Genomic DNA, 20972 nt, shown 5'->3' on the forward strand with positions numbered 1-20972 from the left:
TGCACTGTAGTCTTATTTTCAGCAATATATCAGAATGTCACTTCCAGAAGTCGATGGTCATTTACTATGCGAGGTATATAATGTATACATAATTGTGAACTTGAATCGGGCAGTGTTTTTTTTTTTTTCCCATCTTTTGTTGAAGATGAAAAAATGATCCCATTACAGATCAGTGGTTAGAAACAGGAATTTTAAAGCATAAAGGTGAAGATTGTGATGGAAATGCAAGTACTACTCATAATTGTATGAAATAAGTTTATATCTTCAGATAGGTATGAGGAACAAATTAATGAATCACCTGAACCATTTGTTAGTATTGTAAAAGTATCAGCTACAAAAAATATATATATATGCAAATACAATAAATTATTTGAAATTTGGATTTTCATGGACTGGTAATGAGAGTAAACCTTTTTTTGAGTCATATGTTTCGGAATGCTCAAATTCTGGTATGAAACCATCCAACCTCAAGCTTCATTTTGAAACAAAGAATGCCATGCTAAACCTATTGAATTTTTTGAAACAAAATGGAACTATGTTCCGATGTCCCAGAAATTAATGTAAAGTGTGACAGGGGTAATATGCAAAAGTTACAGAAGCCTCATTTATAGTAAATGCCGAAGATGCTGAAGTAATTGGCAAGACAAGACACTTATCAAACCAATAAACCAAACCAAAGAAATGATAAAAAAAATTGTGTGTGCTGAGCACACATAGCAGAAGTTAAGTGAAACTTCTTTAGGCGAACATTTATCACTCGACCGAGGATCCTGTATTGACTGTGTGAATGGTGCAGGAGATGAATATGCATGAATGGGTGCCTTGGAGATATGAGATGTTCCGTTACCAAATCTAGTTTCGTCAAGTGCTGTGGCATCACTTGATATTTAAAACCATATGACTTTGATAGAGCCAGAATTACCTTGTTCTTGAGAGGGCCACAACAGCTGTTACAGGCTGACATTTGATTTACATCCTCATTTGGAAATGCTGTTTGAAGAAGAGCATGATCTCGAGCTGCTGCAATCTTCACATCGTTCTTGAATCAAAGTCGATCACACATGGAACAGACTGAACCGAAATCATTATCCAGAAATGTACGTTTAAACTGTGCGTGGATGCTTCAGTGTTTCTTAAAATCCTGTTGCTGCTCCGGCTGTATATTATGTGTTGAACAATTTGATGGAGTACTTCTGGCAGTCAGGTTTGGCTTATTCGTTTTTCGTTTACAAATGGGATTTGAGGACTCATCATCATTTTCATTTGCAGTTTCAACTTTGATAACTCCTAAATTCACTTCTAATATTTCTGGGGAGATGTAAGGCTCTGAAGATGTGGATGGACCTTCTCTGGCTTCTTTGTTCAACTCCATTGCACACTGTAATTTCTTCTGCTGTTGAAATAGCCGAGATATCTCCTTTGTATTCAATGGAGGTGGTTTTGGTGGTCGCATTGCATGTATATGTGCTCTATATGCCTTACAATGCTCACTATTAGTCTTCGACATGTTGAATTATAAATTTTTTTTTCTGTCAAAACTTTTTATGAAATATGGTGGAGAATGACGAAAGAAGTAGCTTGATGCAATCAGTAGGGGTACTGATTGGGTCATGTGTCACTCATGCCCATAGCTCTATATTTACGTGTCGTATTTTCTTTTCAATTTTTGTCAGTCCACGGATGCATTGCACGTGTACGTGCTCTATATGCCTTACAACACTCACTACAGTGAACCTCCGCTTTACGATTGGATCACTGTATGATCAGTAACTTTACAATGGACACTTTATAACAAAATACCATTCACTCTACAATATGTAGAAAGTGGCAGTCATTGTGATCACATTTACGGATTGAATTTTAATTCTATTACCTGTGATTGTAATAAGCAAAAATAGGAGGAATATTATCCACAGGATATAAAAGTAATATAGTAAAGAAATATATGATATCAAAATTATTTTTTGCATCCAGTTCCTATGTAACCACATCATAATATCCTATCAAATTTGTCAGACAAGACTTTCCCTTAACAAACCCATGCTGTGTCTCAATTATTGCTGCAGTTTTGTCTAGATGATCCTGCAATGCATCTTTAACAAGTGACTCCATTATTTTACCCAGAACAGAAGTTAAACTAAATGGTCTGTAATTACTCATGTCACCCTTCAGTCCCCCTTTGTGAATTGGGGATACATTTGCATATCTCCAGTCCTTGGAACCTCCCCTGAGTCCAAGGATGCTCTCATAATTATGGCTAAGGGTTTGCTTAGTTGCTTTGCCACCTTCTTTAATATAACTGGATAGATCCCATCCACCCCAGGTGCCTTTCTTATGTTTAACTTCACCAATTTCTCCTCCACTTTGCTCTCAGTTATTACAAAATCATTAAGCACCCTGCTACAATTTGATAACCTTCTGGCATTTTCAAACCTTAATAACTCCTCATGTGTGAATGTAGATGCAAAATACTCATTCAGTTTGTTTGCTATCTGAGCAGGATCATCAACAGTCGAACCATCGATATCAAGTGGACCAATCAGATTCATCCCCTTCCTTTTAGAGTTTATATAAGTAAAGAAATCCTTGCTGTTTTTCTTAGCATCTTTTGCCAAAGATTTCTCATAATCTGCCTTCGCCTTCCTAACCTCCTTTGTGATCTGATTACAGACTAGCTTATATCTGCCATAGGCTTCTGAGTCACTTGATAATTTATATGCATCCCATGCATTTTTCTTCTCTGTCACGAGTCTCATTAGTTCATTTGATAACCATTTAGGCCTAAACTTGAACAATATTTCTTAATAGGTATGAAACTTTTATTAGCTCCCACAATTAATTCCTTGAATGCTTCCCACTTAGAATTTACTGTTGGTAACATCGTCAGTTGATCCCACTGTACAGAATTTAAAAACTGTCTGAGACCACTGTACTCACCTTTACGGAAGCAAAAACCCTTTCCTTTACCCCTGATGGTAATTATATCTTTAAGTAAATCCCACATCAGTAAACTGTGATCACTGCCACCTAGTGGTTCCTTTATCTGCAAATTCTTAATGCACGAATGAGCACTGCTGATAACCAGATCAAGAGTATTACCCTCTCTGGTTGCCTCTCGAACATGCTGCTGCAGAAAACAGTCATCCAATAAATCCACAAACGTCTTACTAGTGTGTGAGTGACCAACCCACAAGTTCCAGTCAATATCTGGGAAGTTAAAATCCCCCATTATAAGACATTCTGATTTACCAGCCCACTCTATTTCTCTGTACAATTGTTTATTGTACTCATTTGAGTCATTAAGCCTATAACACACTCCTACTCTTATTTTTGCTTTTGCAGTGCTTATGTCACACCAAACTGACTCAACAGTGCACTGTTCATTTATATCAACTGGATGCACTTCTTTTGATTTTATGGTTTTCTTAATTAACAGCATAACACCTCCTCCCTTCCTATCCTGTCTATCCTTTCTGTACACATTGTACTCCCCAAATTCCAATTCTGCATTCCTTATATCTGTGTGACACCACGTCTCTGTATCCCAACAATATCCGCCTTTGATCTCTTGACCAACACTTCAAATTCATCAAATTTATTTATTATACTTCTAGCATTGGTATACATGCAAGCATACATATTCCTATTCCTAGTTACCCTAACACATCCCATATACCCACCTGCTGCACGATGACTGCCATCAGTCCCCGAAATCCCCAGCACCCCTTGCTCCAGGTCGCTACTTATTCTAATAGAAGTTGTGCAAGAATCACCTTAACCTCTGCCTATGGTTACTTTTAACCTTTTAGTCTGTGAATCCCCCCCCCCCCAAGCTATCAGTTTTCCGACCCACCTAACACTGCCTCGATAGCATCAGCAAATATTCTTGCACCCTTTCTATTTAAGTGTATCTCATCCCTGTAGAAGCAGTCTCTCCTGTTAACAAGCACAGACCACGCTGAAAAAAATTCTACCCCTAAGCCTTGCACATTCCCTCCAGGGCCGAATTGATTGACAAGGCTCTCATCATGTATTCCTTCCTATCGTGTCTGGGCAGAATTGCAGACACTTTCAAATTTATGCTATTAGTATTAGAAACTTTTATTTCCAAAAAATCTTAAAAGGAACTGAGAAATAGAATGCAAAACATTAACTCTAATCATGTATTGATTTAATCAGAAAACAACAAGAATACAAGGGTTAAAAATAGGAAAATAATGTAGAAAGACTTTTTTTTTAATCAGAAATAATTTATTGTTAGAAGATATTGTTGGGATATCACAGACATGTTGTAACACAGATATAAGGAATGCAGAAATGGAATTTTGGGAGTACAATGTGTACAGGAAGGATAGACAGGATAAGAAGGGAAGGGTTATGCTATTAGTTAAGGACCACATAAAAATCCAAGGAAGTACAGCCAGTCGACATGGCTGGATAGTGCAGTGTCGAGTCAGTTTGGTGTGACATAAATACAGGGAAAGCAAAATTGAGAGTAGGAGTGTGTTATAGGCCTAATGAATCTGATAAGTTTAATAAACAACTGTACAGAGAAATATAGTGGGCCAGTAAATCAGAGTGCCTTATAATGGGGGATTTTAATTTCCCAAATATTGACTGGAATTTGTGGGTTGGTCACACACACACACACTAGCAAGGCTTTTGTTGATTTATTGGATGGTTGTTTTCTACAGCAGCATGTTTGGGAGGCAACTAGAGGGAGTAATACTCTTGATGTGATTATCAGTAGTGATTCTTCATGCATTAAGAATATGCAGATAAAGGAACCACTAGGTAGCAAGATCACAGCGTACTGAAGTGGGATTTACTCAGAGGTAACTACCACCAGGGGTAAAGGGAAGGATTTTTGCTTTCGTAAAGGTGACTAGGGTGGTGTGATACCATATTTAAATTCTATTCAATGGGACCAACTGATGATGTTAGCAACAGCAAATTCAAAATGGAAAGCATTCAAAGAATTAATCTTGGAAGCTACTAGGCATTTCATACGAACTATTGTTCAAGGTTTAGGCCTAAATGGATGCCAGATTAACTAATGAGACATTATTATTAGCCATATGGTGCAAGGAAGCCTGAGGCTTATGCTTGAGGCCTATGAAGCTCAGGCCTAAGGGCTGAGGCTGCACTACCCAAAAAAAAAATTCCTGAGTTACCCTGAGAGAGAGAGAGAGAGAGAGAGAGAGATTAGCAACTAAGGCCATATTTCTCCGGGGATATGCAGTAGTCATTCCCTGACCTTTCTGTATTTGGTGATCATGGGCTTGAACCCTGGTCTAATCAAGAAGCGTGTGCTACGCACTGCTTCTCCTGCCCACCTTGAGAGAGAAGAAAGGAATCACCGAGAAGAATGATGATGATGTCCAGCTCAGGACCCTGGGTTTGCCAAGCCGATACTCACCAAATGTGAGGCCCTGAGGTAATGTGGCAGAGAAGAAAAATGCATGGGATACATTATATATTAACAGGTGACACGGAAGCCTATGATAGATATAAGCTTATCTGTAACAAAGTCACAAAGGATGTTAGGCAGGCAAAGGCAGATTGCGAGAAATCTTTGGCAAAGGATGCGAAGAAAAACAGCAAAGAGTTCTTTATTTATGTAAACTCTAGAAGAGAGGGGATGAATCAGATTGGACCACTTAACATAGATGGGTTGACTATTGATGATCATGCTCAGGTAGCTGATAAACTGAATGAGTATTTTTCATCTACATTCACACATGAGGAGTCATTCAATGAGGCAGTGTCAGAAGTTTATCAAATGCTAACAGGGAGCTAAGTGATTTTGTAATAACTGAGAGCAAAATGGAGGAGAAATTGTTGAAGTTAAACATAAGGCAGGCAACTGAGGTGGACAGGATCTATCCAGTTATATTAAAGGAGGCAGCAAAGGAAGTAAGTAAACCCTTAGCCATAATTATGAGAGCTTCCTTGGACTCAGGGGAGGTCCCCATGGACTGGAGGTGTACAAATATATCTAATTCACAAAGGGGGTTCAAAAGGTGACACAATAACTCAGACCTGTTATTTTAACTTGTGTTCCGGGGAAAATAATGGAATCACTGGTTAAAGAAGCATTGCAGGATCATCTAGACAAGACTTCAGTTATAGCTCGGACACGCCAACCGGGCTAGCCAGGTGGGTAAAATGCTTGCCTGGCAACCCCAAGGTCGCGGGTTCGAATCCCGCTTCGGGTTTGGATCAGAGTAATGCAAAAAACCTTGGGAGGTGCATTATGGCCACAGAAGCCGATGCGCCAACAACTAACAAAAAAAAAAAAAAAAAAAGCTCGGACACAGCATGGGTTTGTTAAGGGGAAGGAAGTCTTGTCTGACCAATCTGATTGGATACTATGATGTGGTCACAGAGGAACTGGATGCAAAGAATAATTTTGATATCATATATTTGAATCTTAGAAAGGATTTTGATATTGCACATGGAAGACTGCTGCACAAATTGGAGCAGCGTGGCATTGGAGGAAAATTGCTGCTATGGATAAAGGGATAGTTGAGTGAGAGAAGACAGAGTGGTAATTGATGGACACTGCTCTTCGTGGACTAATGTTATTAGTAGAGTCCCCCAGGGTTCAGTGTTGGGTCCATTTTTGTTTTCTGTATTTATTAATGATATTGGTGATGGTATCTCAGGCTTAATGTCCAAGTTTGCAGTTGATACGAAGGACAGCAGGATTGTTAATGACACTAATAACAGTACGCTGCTGCAACAGAATCTAGAAAAGTTGAACAAATGGCCTGAGAAGTGGCAACTGAAGTTTAACATTGACAAACGTAAAATTCTGCATATTGGAAGCAGTAACCTCAGAGTAGTGTATCAACTGTGTGGTACTACACTGACAGTGGTAGAGAATAAAAAGGACTTGGGAGTAATTGTGCAGGCAGATATGAAGTTTTCTGAGCAGTGCAGATGCTCTGCAAGAGTAGCTGACGTTGTCTTGTCTATGAAATACAGGAATTTTTCTAGCAGGGTTGAGGAGGTAATTATCCTCTTATATAAGGCAATGGTCAGGCCACACCTTGAGTACTGGATACAGTTCTGGAATCCTCATTTTAAGAAGGATGTAGAGCTGCTGGAACAATTACAGAGAAGGGCAACAAGATTTGCAAATTATAGTGTCTGGAGACTAGGCACCTGCGAGGTGATCTGATTGAGATATAAAGCCTTGAATGGTTTGAGCATGCTCAATGCCGAAGGGACTCTTCCTCTCACTCAGAATAATCACCTGAGATGGCATAAATTCAAATTGAGAAAAGACAGTTGTAGGATAGATGTGTGGAAGTTTGCCTTTAGCCAGTGGGTGGGTGATTGCTGGAACAAACTTCCATCTGTCGTAGAAGTTGATAGCTTAAATATATTCAAGGCAGAACTAGACAAACATTTGGAGCAAACGGATGGATGAAATGAGAACTTTTTTTTCTTGGCTGATGCTATATAAGCTTGCTTTCTTGAATCATGTGCCTTTGCTAATGCTAAATAAGAAAATGGCCATTTATAACATTTTTCCTGAACATCTTTGGTTTAATGTTTACTTTGTGAGCATTCTTAACCATTATGTTCAATGTGTTCTCTCCAATTGGAGATCCCTCTTAATTTCTCTTCTACACAGGTTCAACTCAGGTTGGGCTAATTCTAATGCTAGCTTGTATGAGGAGAACACACAGACTAATAGATAAACAGTTGCTGCAATCTGAGGTGAAAGTGATTCTTTTGTTGCTTTTATTAGGACATGCAGCAGCTTTGAAAGCAAGATGTCAAGGATTACAAGGCCTACTGGGGAGGTCATCATAGGCTGGGTTAAGATTACTAAGAGCAAATGCAAGTGTATGTATACTTGCTTGTACATAAATGCTAAGAGTATAGTAAACAAATTTAATGAATTTGAAATACTAGTTAAGTCATCAGATGTGGATATTGTAAACATGGTGCCATTCAAACGTATGGGATGGAGAACTTGAATATGGTCAGTACAATGTAAAAAGAAAGAACAGATGGGGAGGGAAGTTATGCTTTTGGTTAAGAATGTCGAATCTAAGGCAATATACCCAGTTGCTGTGAATGGCCAGTGCAGTGTTGATTTAGTTTGGTGTGACATAGCACTGGGAAAACAAAATTGAGAGTAAGAGTATGTTATAGGCTAAATAACTATGATGAATATAACAAACAACTACAAAGACAAATACAGGCTGGCCTCGATTAACGCGATTAATTCGTCCCGCGAGCGCATCGCGCAAAACGGAAACGCGTTAATCGAATATAATAATCAATAGGAAAAATTGTAATTGGTCCTTGACCTTCTGGAATGTCCATAAAGAATTTTAAAAATACCTTTTAAATAACTTTTTAACTGTATACAATGTAAAAGATAATGAAAATAATTATGGAATTAAATGTTTATTGCATAAAACAGCAGTTCCCAAACTGTGCACCGCGGAATATTTTAAATTTTCGAAGGAAACACAGCGATACTTGACATCTGTCGGACACCGCGCGAACTACTAGCTTGAGGTAGTTCACAGTTTCAGCATTTCTTATTAAGTTGCTTGGACCTAACTACTAAACAGAACTGTTAGGTATTTCTTTTGGTCTGGGTGCGCCTTGAAAAAATTACTGAGACACTAAGGGCGCCGTGAACCGAGAAAGTTTGGGAACCTCTGACATAAAATACACAATGAAGAAATGACTGTTGCGGAAATATTTGAACAGTGTTGACTTTCTCTTTTCATCAATCAATTTCCAATAGATGACAACAATCTTCTCTGGGCCCTGGCGAAATAAATATCGCAGAGAACCTCAAACCTTTTGTTTGAGGTTCTATGCAATACAAAAGATTTCATCAGATTATTTTACCGTTATCTCCGCGGTAACATTTTCATCTGGCTCATTTAAAAATTTTGAATTTTTATGCAAGTGTGCGTTGACTTTATTAGCAGGAGACAAACAAGTAACACATCTTCTTCCGATGGTTTATGGAACACACCGAGGCGGGCAGCAGGCAAACGTTCGTTTATTGACCGTACGACTCGAGGTAAGCTTAACGCGCGATTCAAATCTTTTTCAACTATCGCATAAAAAAAAAAAAAAAATCGCGTTAACTGAAAATTTTCATCGTGTAAAGTGAAAAGTGGCATAATTTTTAAAATAGCGTTAACTGAAAATCGCGTTAATCGAACTCGCGTTATACGAGGCCTGGCTGTAGTGGACCCAGAAAATCATAATATCTTATAATATTATGATATTATTTTTACTTTCCAAATACTGACTGAAACTTATGGGTTGGTCACTCACACGTTAGCAGAAATTTTCTGAATTTACTTGTATGACTGTTTTCTACAGCATTTTACAGAGGCAAAAATGAGAAATAATACTGTTGATCTGATTATGCTGGTCAAAAGCTAAAATGTTTCAGTAGTAAAATTAGTCAATTTCGACTAATATTAATGTGCTAAATATGAATATGGCAGTTAAAATGGGTTGTCTCTAGTTTTGATGATACTTAACAAAATTTACCAAATTTGTCACTTTCAGCATCTTTTTGTTTGATTTTTGGGTAAATTTGGCCTTGAGGTACAGTTCGTGTGGCTACACTGCAGCCATTGGTGCTGAGTCACTATTTCCTGGCTAGATGTATTATTCAGTCTGAGCTAGGCATCTGGCTGTGCTACACTTGTTGTTTTTGACTGAGCAAAGACTTAAAATTTAATGTGCCGCATAAGTGTGTAAATAGTGTGGATAACTTTTCGTTCTAGTAATAGCCTGGTAGTGCAATGAAGCCACATGCTTTTGCTGCACTAGCAAAAAAAATGAGTAGACAAGAAAATACAAATTATTTGCTTCCCTCCTCACATAAGTAACTCTCTAGTTGAACTTTGTGTTCAGCCTCAACTACCTGCGAAGGCAACCTGTTCCAGCAGTAATGACTCGCTGGTAAAAGAAAACTTCCTACAATCTAGTCTAAACCTCTTCCCCTGAATTTATGACTCCTTGTTGTGGAATTCTTTATAATAGTGAAAATTCTGTCTTCATTCATTTTACTAACCGCTCTCATAAACTCAATTTAGAAGATTCTATGAAGAATCTCCAGTCTTTCAAGGGTGTTGTGATCAATATTAAGTAAATCCATTAGACCATTGATGTCAGTGCCGGCAAGAAGGAAATTTATGTCTGTGGTGAAGTGACATTTGCATCACAGAAGTATGTCATTATTCTGATAATAATAAACATACAACTGTTATTTTTTCTGCAAGGTTGGGGGACCAAGACAAAAGCTGGGTACCTTATATATGCTACAATACTTGTGCAGCATTCTAATCTCTGCAGCTGGCTAAATTACAAAGGCCACTCAATGCCTTTGTGATTTAGCCTATGACATGGAGAGAGCCTTCAGATCATATAATGGACTGTTATTTTTGTATAGTACCACCTGTTCAGCAAGGGATTTCCAAGAAGAAAAAGTGTACCTTAAGCTACCCGAATATACTGTCTGCTGTTCGACCTGTACCACATGGAGGACCTCCGTTGATGAGCCCCCGGCTGAATATGTTTTAGAATCTGATGAAGAGTCAGGTGGTGGCCAAGATAAATCACCTGAACTCTCCACATCAGCAGATTGTGATTTTATTTCCAATTTCCCCTCTGAAGAACCATACAAAATGACACAAAATGAATAAAATGATCTTAGCAGAGATCTTGATTTACTAAAAAAAATTCAGCAGTTATCTTTCATGCATCAAGAATTCCCAGATAAAGGAACCGGTAGGTGGCAGTGATCATAATATATTGATGTTGGATCTACTTAGATGTACTTGCCAAAGTTAAAGAGAAGGGGTTTTGCTTTTGTAAAGGTGATCACTGATCTTTAAATTCTTTGCAGTAGTACCAACTGGTGATTTTACCAAATGCAAATTCTAAATGCGAAGTATTTAATGAAGCAATCATAGTAATCAATGAAGTAATCCCACTACAGAAAACCAGCTCCCATCCAAAATCAGAATTTTACATTTGATTGATGTTACATGTTTTTGAGCCAATACCTGTATAGATACTAAGAGGATCCTGCTCACTGAGAACAAATCCAGTGCTGTTCAGAAGCTTTGAGAATTTAAAGAATCATAAGGAAGTAACTGTCTAGGAATAAGATACATCCTTTCAATTGTATCTTGATACCTTCCAGGTGACCAAAGAGTCACAGCCTTAGAAACTTATCTAGAAAAGGAGCTGTTTATGAATTTTTGCAGAATAATTTTGTAAAATAATTTTATCAGAATTCTGTAAATAATTTTAGAATTGGTGCTCCTTTCAGTTCCAATTCTTAAAAATATATACTTTCTTTAATGGGTATTTAGTCTGTACATATTTATTTTTATTATTTTGTGAATATTAGGCTTTTTCGGGCTTCTTAAGAATAAGCATTTATTCTGCATCTGCCAAACTCACACGAAGGAAAAAAAAGGTTATTCCCATTGTCAAAAAGCAGCTGTCAAGCTCCTTGAATTTTACCAAACTCTTTGCCCTGAGCCATTCTTGAAAATTTTCACAACACACTAGATCTTATGAAGTATCCCTTTGGGGAGAATTCATAAGATCTAGTCTAATGTGCCTTAAGGTTTTATAGCTGGTCTTGTGATTCTTGTATTACTTAACATTGAGAATATTCCTCCCTCATTCATTTTACTATTCCTCCTGAGGGCCTTATACATTTCAGTCATATCCCCTAAGGTATTTAGTTGCTTAAGCTCTACAGACCACATCTTCTAAGCTGATCATTCATAGGAATAATGCATTTGCCAATCTAGTCTTCTATCACTGCATCTTCTCTAGAAGTTCTCTATTTTTCTTTAGATGCAGACTTCAGACCTAGATGCAATCTTCCACTTGTGGTCTTACCATTGTCTTATAGAGGATAATCACCTTGTCTCTACTTGCAAAATTCCAATCCATCATAGATAAAATACCATGCTCTTCTTTCTGCTTGGTTGCACTGCATGTTGAACTCTTTTTGTGTTGTAATCACCAGGTCTTTCTCATTCTGAAAATCCTTCAGTTCCTCTCTCCCTTACGTCAGTGCTACTTTTTATTTGGTAGCATTAAACTTTAGTTTCCATTTTTTTCAGACTATGCTTGCATTCAGTCCAAATACTTTGAATTAGCATAGCCTGGTTTTAACCACCTCCCAACCGTTAAGTTGATAGCAGCTTCCCTGTATTTCTTTATTAATGTCAGTTAGAAAGATAAGAAGGTCTGACCTTATCTTAGATAAGATAAGAGATCAGAGCACTGAACCCTGAAGTACTTCACTTGCTATTCCAGTCCACTATGATGAATACCACTTTGCGATCACCCTCTATCTCCTGTCTTCAGCAAACTCCTAAACTACTGAGGAAGCTTTCCTGTTATCCTGACTTGCTCCAAATTGTAGTATAATTTCTAATGAGGAACCATATTAAAAAAAAAAAATCAAAGGTGGTAGTTGACTTTCATCACCCGGTGAAATACCACCACTTTGCTTATTGGAGGCTTGAAGTGGTGAAACCCATGTTTAGTCTCTAGAGCAAAGTTTCCGGCATCCCCCTCCCCCCATACTTCTCCTTCAACCCATGCACGGTACTAAGTACTATAGGTTTTGATACCTTTCGTGTTTGGGGTTTTCATAAAAAAAAAAAAAAAAAAAAAATACTAAAATCCACATATATAATATCAAAGTTGCTTCTTACATCACTGCTTTTTTAAACTTGTCATAATAATTTATTATATTTATCAGGCACAATATCCAACCTTCATGAAACCATGCTGAGACATATTTAGAATGCCATTCTTGTTGAAATGGCCTTGTGTTGTATCTTTAACCATAGACTCCATAATCTTATCAACTATGGCACTTCTTCATTCCAGTGTCCCTGAATTTAATGATAACTCATTAACATTACTAATGGTTGTTTATGCTCTTTCAGCCTCAGTAGCTTTTCAGATAGGTGCTTCTAAGATATCATTATGTCCCTTATATTACATTTTGACATTTTTCGTCTTGACTTCACTATTCCTCCTGGATTATTGATTTTGCCACTTTAATCTTCTGAAGGAACTTACTGTATTTACTCTTTTGCTTTTTGCACTCATATATGACTAGAATTCCTTTTCCCTGTTCTTAGCTCTCTTCACCAGTGATTTTTCTTACTTGGCTTTTGAAAGTCTTAACCCATCAGTGGTTTTATTATATATTTGTTTATAGGTATCAAAAGAAGCATTGCCTTATGATACCTGTAACTAACCCATGTATTTTTCTTTTGCTCAATTAAACCTTTGAGCTCTTGTCATCCATTTTATTATTATTATTATTATTTTTTGCAATCCTCTACTGCATTAGTAGAAGCATATGATGCAAGAAAGCAAGCCTATACAGCATCAGCCAAAACACACACACACACACACACACACGCACACACACACACACACGCACTCTCTTCCCATTTCACCCATCCATTCGCTCCAAAAGTTTGTCGTTCTTTCTTGAATTTATTTAAGCTATCAACTTCCACAATGACAGATGGAAGTTTGTTCCAGTAATCAATTACCTGTTGCCTAAAGGAAAATTACCACATATCTATTCTACAACTGTCTTTCCTCAATTTGAGTTTATGCGCCCCTCAGTTTCATAATCTGAGCAAGAGGAAGAATAGATATGCAGTAATTTGCCTTTAGGTAAAGCATTGAATAGTTTGAGCCTGCTCAAACCATTCAAGGCCTTTTTTAATCACTCTCCACTATTACTTATTGAATTATCATATTTTTGATGCTATTTGGATGTAGTAGTTACGTATAGTAATAGCTCTGGTTAATAGAGATCAAGAAACAACCTATTCATCGTAGTACTTGCTCTTATTAAGGCCCTGAGTTTTTCCCTTGACCACTAAAATTTCCATGGATGCTATCCATTTTATTATATTATAATTACTTTCTGCTATTGGTGTCTGAACTGTTATATATTTAATGGTTCTTAGCGAGAATTAGGTCAAAGACATTTGATCCCTTGTGTTTTTAATGTGTTGAAATAAATAGTAACCAACTGTGTTGAAATAAATAGTAACCAAATAATTTTTCCAGTCCCTAAGAGGGAAATTAAAATTTTTGATCTCATCCAAATAATGGATAACAAATTCAAAAATTTTAATTTTACCAATTTTAATTTAAATTTATGATTTTTAATTTAAAGTTTCCCATTTTAAACTATTCTTGCCTCCCTTCCTCCCAAGAAAACCACTGATTGATACATAAAATTCACCAGCAGATGCTGGTGGATTTGAATTTTGCCTGCCATATAGAGGGTTCAGTTAGATTAATTTATTAAAGATTTAATTGGTTTTCACATTTCCTTTAATATTAATACTGTGATTCTGCTTTACTGTTTTATGTGATACTAATTGTCTTTTTATTTCAGTTGTGTTTATTTCTCATAGTTTCTCTCATATATAAAAGTAACCTTTTAAAAAAAAAAAAAAAAAATCTAAAATAAAATTATTATTCTTATTATTGTTAGACAGAGTTAAAGTTCTTAACATTTTTGGCAGACCTCATTTTTACAAACTTCATTATAACAAAACCTGAAAATTGAAGATTTATTTTCAATTTAGATACAAGAGGAATTGAAAATAAATTTTCAATTTAGATACTACTGTACTTAGATACAAGAGTTATTGTATCTAAGTACAGAATATATATTTTTACGTGTGTGCATATTTGCGTGCACTAACATTATGTGTATTTTGTGGTATACTGCTCAGAAACTTTCTGGTTGCTTTCAGTTCAGATACCTATTGAATGTCTGTAGGATGAAACTAAGAGATGCATGCAAGACAAATTCATGGTGCACTTCTTGGGAAAAATAGTAAATTGCTTTTGTTGACATATACTAGAAATCTAGAAATTGCTTGAGGGTTTGTATATATAGGATAACTGTTTTAATTAATGTAAAAGGGGATTTAATACTGTTTTATAAATAGTCATGATAAACATGGAATTTGTCATTTCTTGTTTGTCTAGAAATTTTAGACACAAGCCAAAATATAAAATATAGATACGTATAAGCTACCTTTGGTAGGGTGTATCTCCTTGTATGTATATCTTTGATGTCTTAGTTTGTGCTGTGGGTAATGGAATTGAAGTGGTTGAATTATGCGAAAAGATTGTCTTTGCAAAAAAAAAAAAAAAAAACACATTTGTGTTGCCATGATGTACTAAGAAGATTCTGAATTGTTTCTCTGTATTGTTTATTTAGAACGATCAGAAAATGGTTAGTCAGCTTACAAGTCAGACTTTAGATTCTATGGCTAGTGGTCAGAAAGAGTTGATGGAACGTCAAGAAATTCTCAAAACATCTCAGCAAAATGTCCAGAAGTTTGTTGTGAATAACCTTCGTTATTTGACTAAAGAAAAAGCACTTATTGCATCTGGGCAAAAAGAATTGGCTGATATGACAGAACATATAAAAAAGAAATTAGGTATAGTATGCAATTTTTTAAAAATTTTTTTATAACTTTCCTCTTCATATTTATCTGTTTTTAATTGAGCAATCTCAATACAATATTTAGTATAAAATCATTTATATATGTTTGTTTGTTTGTTATTTGGTTTTTAGGAACATTAGCAACTAAGGCCATATTGCTCCGGGTATATGTGGTGGTCATTCCCTGACCATTCCGCATCCACCGTATTTGGTGGTCACGGGCTCGAACCCCAGTCTAATCAAGAAGCATGTGCTACGCACTGCTGCTCCTGCCCACCTGGCTACGGAGGCACCTCATTTATATATAAAATGAAATTTCATTTTAGCCTGTTGGCAGTTGCGAAAAATGATAATAAACTACAGGGTTGTTAAAATTAAAGTATCCCTATGTAGAGGGCTCTGGAGCAAGTTCAAAGGCTCGTACTGAAGAGAAATTTCGACAACAGGTACAATAAAGAATGCACTCGCCATTTATTGGGGAAAAAAAAATTGTCACTGTATGGCGCGTAACCATTTTAGTTACAATTATGCAAATAACTTATGTTATTTGCATAATCGTAAGTTATTGCCACAGCACCACTACTCAGCTCTACTATACTGTATAAAAGCAAAGCAGTCTCTTCAAAATCACACAGTAGATGTTTGCTTGCACTACAGCATCAATGCCAACAACGTTGCAGGAAAGGGTGCTATTAGTGAAGCTGTACTATCAGAACATCAACAATGCAGCTGCGGCTATCAGAGAATTCCGGCGTCAAAAGCGCATAAGGCATGGACCTATGACTGTTTGTGCTGTCCGCAAAATGATTGCGAAATTTGAAACGACAGGACATCTTGGTGTTCAACCATGTAGAGGTCGAAAACGAGTGGACTCTTCTACTCGTGTTGAAGATGTGGCTATGGCTGTTGTGGATTTATCAAGTCAATCTCCATGTGGTAGCGCAAGTATGCCAGCTGTTTCTCTTGAAGTGGACATGCCATATTCCACTGTAAGGCTAGTAATGTGTCAGGTGTTGGGGTACTATCCTTACAAGATGCACATGCTACAGCAGCTAAAGCATGGTGATGCAGATATTCATTTCACATATGCACTTCAGTTTCTGGTGCGAATGACAGTGGATATCACTTGGCCATGGAACATCCTTTGGAGTGATGAAACCCACTTCTGCTTAAATGGACAAGTGAATATGCACAACTGTCACATTTGGGCAACAGAAAATCCTTGAGCCATCCAAGAGGTCCTGTTGCATTCTCCAAAAGTGACAGTGTGGTGTGGATTTATGGCCACATTCATGATTGGACCATATTTTATTTTTTTTTTTAACAGGTTACACCAACTGGACCCTGCAACTGTTCCATCACTGGACAGCGATATTATGAATTGTTGGCAAATTTCACAATACCAGAGCTGCAACAATGTGGGTGCCTTCAGGATGCCATATTCGTGCAAGATGGTGCGCCACCCCACATCCACCGTTGTCCAAAGATTGCTAAGGCAACACTTTATAGACGAACGGGTCATCAGCCATTGTTTCCAGACCTCTTGGCCACCCCGATCACTGTACTTCACCCCATGCGACTTCTAGTTGTGGGGGATTTTTTGGAGAACCAGGTGTATCAGGAAGGATGTCAAACTCTGGCAGATCTGAAGGACAGCATTAGATGTCATGTGCTGGCTATTCCAGTTGACATGTTATGTTCTGCTGTAGAAAATGCTGTTCTTCAAATGGAAACTGTTGTGGACCAAAATGGAGGACACATTGAACAACTGTAGTGCTGTTCAAGTGATTTGTATTGTCACAGCACCATATAGTGACAAATTTTGTAATAAATTTTTTTTTTCCCAATAAATGGCGAGCGGATTCTTTATTGGACCTGTTATCCAAATTTCTCTTCAGTACAAGCCTTAGAACTCGTTCTGGAGTCCTCTATGTAGGGATTATTTTCATTTTAACAACCCTGTATATTGCTAACAACTTTGGCAAAAAAATTAACTTGGAAAACATTGACTTGTAATTAAACAATGGTTTTCAAGAGAAATTAAATGCAAACTTGCAAAAAAAGTGGGGAGGTCATCAGAGTGATCTTGTTATTGACCAACAACAAAAAAATAATTTTATAAGATCATGTTTATTTTTAAGTAAGGTTTTTGTTTTTTCAAGATCATTTTAATTTTTTTAAATATGCACTTAGGCTGTTGACCAAAAACAGTAAGTACATACTAAAAAAAAAAAAAAAAAAAAAAATTCCACATCCTAAATATCTATGTATATTTAGAAAAACCAATCACTGGGACTCAAAACAGTTTACAACTGTATTATAACTATTTTATTCAGCTGATATGCCTATAGCTAATAATGGACCATGCACTTTTTTACAAAAACATACAGGCATTAGTCTTAAAATATGCCCACAAGTGTTCATATATGCTACCTCAACGTCAGGCTCACTGCCAGCCCTAAATTTTCTATTTCAAACAAATTTATTTTGTTTGCATATAATTTTTCTTATTGAACATTAGCTCAATTTAATTTTTGGCCCATGGAGATTTTCTGTATGCTAAATATGTATCAAGTCAGATTGAGCTTGGCTTTTGTAGGTCTTACTCTTCCACAATGGTAAAATAAACTTTCTTTTTTACATCTGTCTCATTAAACAAGTTCCTTTTTTTTTTTTTTTTTTTTTAACCTTTTTCAGTGTCACTTTTTAGAACATATCTGGGTCCTGAGCAGAAGTTTTTTGCTATAAGTGGGCTGTGTGGAGAGTTTTCTCATGAAGTTTTGAAAATTTGTAAAAATAGAAACTGCATAAACTTCTAAACATTTGTTCTTATTTTGACTTGCTGCCAAATGTTAGAGTGAAATTATCTTTAAAACCAAATAATAAATTTAAAAAAATTGTAAAAGAATTTGAAAATATTTGTAAAATAACTTGTCATTACATCTCTTGAATGTAATACCATCTTCTACATTTATTTTTGTACTTTTGATTTGTTTTGATCAACTTCTGGATCTGAATTGCAGAGAATTTTGGCTTTTGTAAGTCAAAGTCAGATAACAAGGAGGTATAGGCATCTAGAAGAGCTTTGTCATTATTGCTGCTGCTGTAGGATTTTAGGCACATTGATGACGTAGACCATTTGTACTGTTGTGTATTATATCCGTACAAATGTATGTTTGTGGGACAAGGCAGCTTTCATGTTATTGTATGCTGTAAAACTTGAATAGTTCAAGGGAAGGAACTTTTCTCCCTCTGCTTGAGATCAGCTAAGTACAGTCCTGTTTGAAGAAGCCTTTAGGACTTGAACCCAGATCTCTCCAAATGAATGAAAAGTGGCACAACAACAACTATACTGTTGTGGAGGACAGCTTTGCGATCTGATCTGGTGAATTGTGTTATGTGGAATGTATTCCAATAATACATAGATAATCCTAGCTGAAGAAAGGCCAAATAGCCTGAAACGGTGCCGTCTGCGTAGTGGGATCCGCTGAGAATAAGTAACAACAGTCTTTTCCTTGGTGAAGCGTTACTTATTCGAAGTAATGCAATTTCATGGCAACTCACTGTGAAGGCATTCCCAATATATATGAGATATAACTTAAATGATGTGGCCTTTGCAAAAATTTGCTAATTCAGAGTTTAGCTGTGTACTAATATTGATGCATTTGCACTAACTTGTACGTAGTTTATTACTTATTAATTACAGCAGAAATGTTAAATAAGTGTTATATTTCAACTGTTATTAAAATGCAGGAAAAAAAAAAAAAATAAATAAACTGCGTTATGGAAGTGTTGATGGAATATTATGATTGTTTCATTTTTTAAATCACAGCGCCTGAAATATGTGTTGCATTTCACACACTGGTCATTATAAAATATTACAAAATGTAGAATAAATTTTACATTGGGAGGTATGTGCAGCAAAGTAAAAACATATACTTTGATATATTATGAGTTAATCAGTTAGCATTTAATTGCTAACAAGATAATTACTTATTCACTTTTTGCCTCTATTAATCACAAAAAAAAAAGAAACTCAACTAAGAAATAAAACCTAATTTTCCTGAAATAGTGCATTGCATGTGTTAACTAACTTGTTATTGTCTTTATGCAACATCTGTATCTTAGGCCATACTTCACTAGTGTATTTTTTCTGTGTACTGTGCAGGCTGGAAAACTTGAATTTTTTTTTTTTTTTTTTTTTTATGAAAACCCCAAACACGAAAGGTATCAAAACCTATAGTACTTAGTACCGTGCATGGGTTGAAGGAGAAGTATTGGGGGGGGGGGGGGATGCCGGAAACTTTGCTCTAGAGACTAAACATGGGTTTCACCACTTCAAGCCTCCAATAAGCAAAGTGGTGGTATTTCACCGGTTGATGAAAGTCATCTACCACCTACAGATTTAACCGACAAGGATGAAGTCCCAATCTCTGCGCATGGAATTAGTTAACCATAGCCCTGACTGAAGAGGCCTTTAAGAAATCCTCCTGTTTTCCCTAGATTCAAGTAATAAAATGGTGAAACTACCATACCCTCACAGAGGATGGTTTTATAGATACCATGGATTCAAAAAAATCAAGCAGTGAGGATTTTTTCAGCCCTACCATATTAATGTCTGGATATCAACTTTTTTTCATGATAGAATTTGGAAAGAATCCTGAAACTTCACCTTCTAACAATCTAGTGTAGATATTGAGTTTATATTTTGTATTTCAATAAAACCCATTTTGTTTTCCCATTTCACATGGTAAAAGTGTTCTTAATTATATATAGAGTATATACTTATATGTAGTATACTGGGTGTGGCAATAAAGTTCCCAGACTGGTGCTGTTGCAGTCATGTTTGATGAGTTTGAAAATAGACAGAAGTAGTATTTGTAGTTCAAACATTATACAACAGATGGTGGTATAGAGATTGTCCAGTGGGCTGACAGGTTTGCAAGTAAAAACTAGTTTTGTCAGTAGCATTAATGTTCTATGTTGTGATTTTGCAATGGAACAACGAACAAATATAAAATTTTGCTTGAAAGTGGGAAAATCTGCAACAGAAATGTATGAAATGTTAAAAGCAATTTATGATGATCAAATGTTAGGTCATACCAATGTGTGTGAATGGTATATGCAGTTCAAAGACACGTGTGAAGATGTTCTCAGTGGCTCAAGAAGTGGGAGTTCGTCAACCTCTTGAAATGAGGACAGAGTTGCAAAAGTTTGGGAAATTGTGGCAAGAGATCATCGTTTGACCCTCAGAATGATGGCTGATGATTTGAATATGAATAAGGAGATGATTTGTCAAATCTACATGAAGATTTAGAGAAAAGGAAGTGGTCTGTGCAAAATTTGTGCTGCACAGCCTAATGGGATGAGTGGAAGCAACAAAGTGTTATCATGTGAAGACTTCATTCAGGCTTGTCAAGACAATCCTGATTTCCTT

The 20972-nt window shown here is 36.5% G+C and overlaps 1 protein-coding gene across 1 annotated transcript in view; it reads left to right on the plus strand.

The window, feature by feature from the left end:
* Positions 1-20972, plus strand: part of LOC150079236 (protein brambleberry-like) — a 190781-nt gene that overhangs the window by 27787 nt on the left and 142022 nt on the right. The window contains exon 4 of the mRNA XM_090382238.1: positions 15308-15530. Coding sequence (XP_090238364.1) covers positions 15308-15530 — 223 coding nt within the window. The remainder of the gene's footprint in view (positions 1-15307; positions 15531-20972) is intronic.

This window comes from Mastigoproctus giganteus, chromosome 10 (genome assembly GCF_048544385.1).
Source record: "Mastigoproctus giganteus isolate SK-2022 chromosome 10, ASM4854438v1, whole genome shotgun sequence".
Classification (NCBI taxonomy): domain Eukaryota; kingdom Metazoa; phylum Arthropoda; class Arachnida; order Uropygi; family Thelyphonidae; genus Mastigoproctus; species Mastigoproctus giganteus.